Source organism: Lycium ferocissimum, unplaced genomic scaffold (genome assembly GCF_029784015.1).
Source record: "Lycium ferocissimum isolate CSIRO_LF1 unplaced genomic scaffold, AGI_CSIRO_Lferr_CH_V1 ctg640, whole genome shotgun sequence".
NCBI classification, from domain to species: Eukaryota; Viridiplantae; Streptophyta; class Magnoliopsida; order Solanales; family Solanaceae; genus Lycium; species Lycium ferocissimum.
In genome coordinates this window covers 253,823-258,437 of record NW_026726343.1, presented here as the reverse complement: position 1 = coordinate 258,437, position 4,615 = coordinate 253,823, and the positions used below count along the sequence as shown (strand labels likewise).

General features: G+C 34.8%; 1 protein-coding gene across 1 annotated transcript; it reads right to left on the bottom strand.

Moving 5' to 3' along the window:
• Window positions 1-383: 383 nt before the first annotated feature.
• On the bottom strand, window positions 384-4,380 carry LOC132045302 (PHD finger protein MALE STERILITY 1). The gene is made up of 3 exons (XM_059435857.1): window positions 4,080-4,380; window positions 2,724-3,045; window positions 384-1,885 (listed from the first exon to the last, which is right to left on the bottom strand). The coding sequence occupies exons 1-3, from the start codon at window positions 4,366-4,368 to the stop codon at window positions 493-495; spliced, it is 2,004 nt and encodes a 667-aa protein (XP_059291840.1). The 5' UTR covers window positions 4,369-4,380; the 3' UTR covers window positions 384-492.
• Between the last annotated feature and the right edge of the window lie 235 nt (window positions 4,381-4,615).

The following is a 4,615-nucleotide window of genomic DNA, read 5'->3' as shown; positions in this document are numbered from 1 at the left end:
TTTTGCTGATTATTGTGAAAAAGGTACCCAATGGGATCAAATTTGTACTAGTTTAGGTACTCAATAGGTACAACTCTCGGTTTAGGTACCCCAGAGGAAAATGTGACAAAGTTTGGGGGCTATCTATGACTTTTGCCTAAGTTAAAATTCACTTTCAACATACACATAACATCTTGAATGGTACCCTTAGTGAAATTCCTAACTTCGCATTGCATAACACTTGTACATATATATACCAACAAACAAGACAAGATGTATAGAATATCATGACAATAATTCTCATTGGTTAGCTTTTAATTTCAACAACATATTAGAGTACCCTAGAATATATGAGCCAAAAAAAAAAAGGAAGAGGAGGAGGGAAACAGAGAGGGAGTATTATACCTCCCATATCCATAAAAAACACTTCTTCCAACTCAAATAGTAGTAATAATGCATAAATAGTTGTGACATATGTTACTTTCTTCTTCTTCTTTTGCTAATAGAAATTATCTAAGGTAATGAAGGAAATTGTAAGATATCCTGTTCACACTTATTACAAAGAAATATATCTGGAATAGCTTCATGATTTGGGATATTAACACATCTAGTGTGTTGCCAAACTTCACAAATATCACAAGAAATCATCCTTTCACCATCTTCATCTTTTGTCCCACAAAGACAATCCACAACAATATTATTCTTAATTCCTTCAAATATCCCTCCATTAGTATTAATATGATCATTGGTCATTTGTAACCCTCCTAGAACAATCTTGCTTCCTGGTTTCATCACATTAAAAACCAATTCTGATCCAATAATTGGGCTCATCACATTGTTAATTGATCTTGTGGCAAAGTTCCTTAGTCCCCAATAGATATCCCCATAAGTTTTTTCCACTTCAACTTTTAGCTCATCAAAAGTTACATCTTTTCTTAATAAGAAGCACTCAAATGGGGTCATTACTTTTTCTTCTACCCCAAATCCATCCTTAGTTGCCAACATAATCGCGCAGTAAATCTTGTATTTGTCTGCTTCAATTCTTGAATCCGCCTCTGCCCCTTTATAATCCTTAAGGAAGTACTTCGTGTCTAGGATTATTCGAGAAGCTGCTGGAATTGTAGCAAAGACGCCCGTGTAATTGGACATTAATCCCTTGTGCTCTCTTAGGATATTCTTGTACAAGAAGTATATGTCCTTCATAAGTTGCACCCATGTGATTTTGTATTGTTGCTTTCCTTTTGAATCATTAACCCTAAAACCTTGATCTTGTTTAGGGAATGCTTTAGATATGTCCTCTAAACAATATTCCAAAACTTTTGTTACTGGATTTAAGCATCGACGAACCAAATACTTCCCAACAATATGATTTCCCAATGACTTGAGCACGAAATCTAGCAACCCTGTGTCACCAATGTAGGCACGAGCAGCATCACGAACCTCTTGCCTAGACACCCACCGCGATTCTGCTCTTTTTAGGGCTTCCACAACAACCCTAATAGCCATCTCAACCCGTTTAGGAGACCACCTACAAGTCGTGTCAACCAATAGCCCCGGATAACATGAACTAAGGTTACTTTCCTTTGGAATTCGCGATTTGAGCTCCAGCATGAAATGGAAGGCATCACAAAGTGTGACTAATGAGTGGCCTGATAACATTTGGTACCTTGATAACACTGTCAATATCTCATTAATATTTATGTGCCCAACATGATGTGCTAATAAGGCTAATGGCATATTTTGTATGGCATTGATTGCACTTTGGTATGTTTCTTGAGTTACCCCAAAGCTCCCACGGCCAAATTTGTAATTCCATCTTCCAAACCATGGCTCACCATAGGCTACTGTGTTGAGTAGCCTTAGATCCATGCTTTTCTTTTGTGAGATATCTCTTAAACTCACTTTCCTTCAAAACAAATGAAAAAAAAGAAATTACTGCTCCCGATCTCAAATATTAGTTGTTTTGGTATCTAAATTTGTTTCAAAATATTTGACTTTTCGAAAGGCAAAAATTATTTTTTATTATATTATTGTATTAATCAAGTGAGATAAATGATAAAGGATAATTCAGACAAATAACACTACTAGAAAATTGCTAATTTCCATTGAATTCGTAGAATTTGGCTCGTCGCTAACATTTTTAAATGGTTTTCTCATCGAAAATCCCTTACCGATGCGTCAGTTTCTGAGGGAACGTCCGTAAAAATTATGAATTTTTTGGTAGTGTAATCTTATGAATAATGCTAAGGGGTGTGCAAAAACCTCAAAGGAAAGATATTCCCTGTCTCTCATTTATGTGATGTTGTTTGGTTGATACGAAGTTTAAAGACATCATCGGTATATCAAAATAGTTCAAACCAATATAGTACTTCCTATTTTGTTTTATATCACAATTTTACCCTTTTTAGTTTGTTGCAAAAAAGAATAATACCACTTTATATTTGTAAACAATATAACTTTAAGATTTCAATTTAAATTTCTCTTTCTTAAACTCTATGTCTGTTTTTGTTTCTAACCCGGTGTTCAGTACTCGCGTTGAGACTCCGACTAATCTGGACCTGTGTCGCCTAAGGCCTATTTAAGGGGAAGTGCTCACTCACATGATTTTTTTCATACCTAGGGCTCGAACCCTAGACCTCTGATTAAGGGCGGAGGAATCCTATCTGTCCCACTACAACCTTTATTGGTAAATTTTATGTCTAATCAAACACCGTCATATAAAATAAAACGAGAGTATGACAAACCTTGCACGAAGCCCGATGCAGAGGCGATCCCAAAAGTCCATGATAGAGTGGCCAGGCAAGTCAGAAGCAGCAGTCTCCAATCCATTGATACACAGCAAATGTCCAAAACCATTAGAGTGAATCACACCATGCATCATATGACCCTCTATTTCTATCAAATTTGACGACGACTTACTGCTAATTTCTCCTACTGCACCACCAATATTATCTATATTGTTCTTTCGACCTCCTTGTTGATCATGCCTCAAACAGGCTGCAATTGTATCCTTTGATGGCAACAGGAAATGGTATTTCTTGTTGCACATCAGATGGTTGCCCCAGCCTGAGCTACATTTTAATTACTACAACCATGAGCAGTAGCGGAGCCAGAATTTGAAATTTATGGTTCACGATTTTAACTAGCTCTTTTGAGTTATTGAATTCTAAATTAATAATTTATAGTACATATTAAATGAATTTTAAGACAAATACAAAATTTGAACAAAAAATTATTGAATTGTACCGAACCATACCCCTTTATACATTCCGTCCCTGACCATGTGAATTCAAAAGGAAAAAAGAAACTAAACTAAGACCACAAGAAAACAAAAGATTTTCCAATTTCTGGCCATGCTTCTTTGAAGCTAGAAGCTCTTCCATTTTATATTATTTGATATATTTAGGAACAAGTTTAACTTTTATACACCAATAGTCTTATAATAAGTGGGATAATAATCTCGAGCATATGATATGTTATCTGCCATAACATATTAAAATACACTCATAGTACATATCCCGATTTTCAAAAGGAAAATTTTGTAGTCAAATACCGTCATATAAATTGAGACAGAAGGAGTATAATGGGTAACTGAGAGAAGAGTATTCATTTATCTTAGACATATAAAGTCATGCCTAGGAATGTTTAAATTTTCAAAATAAATTTAATGATTTCACTTATATATTAATATTTGATTTACCTAAGTGTCTATGGGAACATATATATCACGAATCACGATCATTTTTCACCAGACACCAACCTAACAATGAAGTTTCATCACCACATGTTCCGAGTTTACTACTGATCTTCTTCATATGTGCACTATCATTTGTAGAACTTCAAATAAGGGAAAGAGAGCGTGTGCTAAGGTTAATTAATTGATTGTGCCAGCAATAGCGGAACATTGTCAAATTTACATTATTATCGTACTTTAACTTATTGTAGCAGATAACTGGTATCAGGACAATATTTTTCTACAAAAACCAAAGATTTCACAACACCTTAAAGGGTGCATAAATTGTTGAACCAAGTCATGATCAAGATTTCCTATCTATTGAACAACACAATATAATTCTCAGATGTGGAAGTTTATAAATTACCTATATATTGACAGTGTTTGCAATGAGGATTGAGGGACAATTCAACTTGTTCTTCAACAACAAACAGAATTACATGCATCGATGGATGTCGATGAACTTCCAGCTGAAATGACCAAATATTACCATTTTCTGGCTGTGCAAATTCCAAAAGAATCTTAACATTTTGCTCAAAATTGCACCCTATGAACTCTGTAGGAATCCCTTGTCCACCAAAATTCTTGAACTTAAATACCCTCTCATTAATGTTCCTCTTCCTTTTCTTTGATCCACTCAGATCTAAATTCGACATCTTCTTGGTCTCCTTCACCATCAGAGGAATCAAAGATAGAATGAACTCAAGAAAATTTAAAGGGAGTTACTTAGTTACCACTTACCAACCCCTAGGCTAGCTAGTTTAAAAAAAAAATCAAAAATAAATAGATTAAAAGGATCACTCAAAATGGATGGTTATAGGGATGATATGTTTGTGCAAAATATTGGAATTATTATTATGCAAATCTATCGCAGAAAGCAAGAGTTACATGCATGCAATTTAA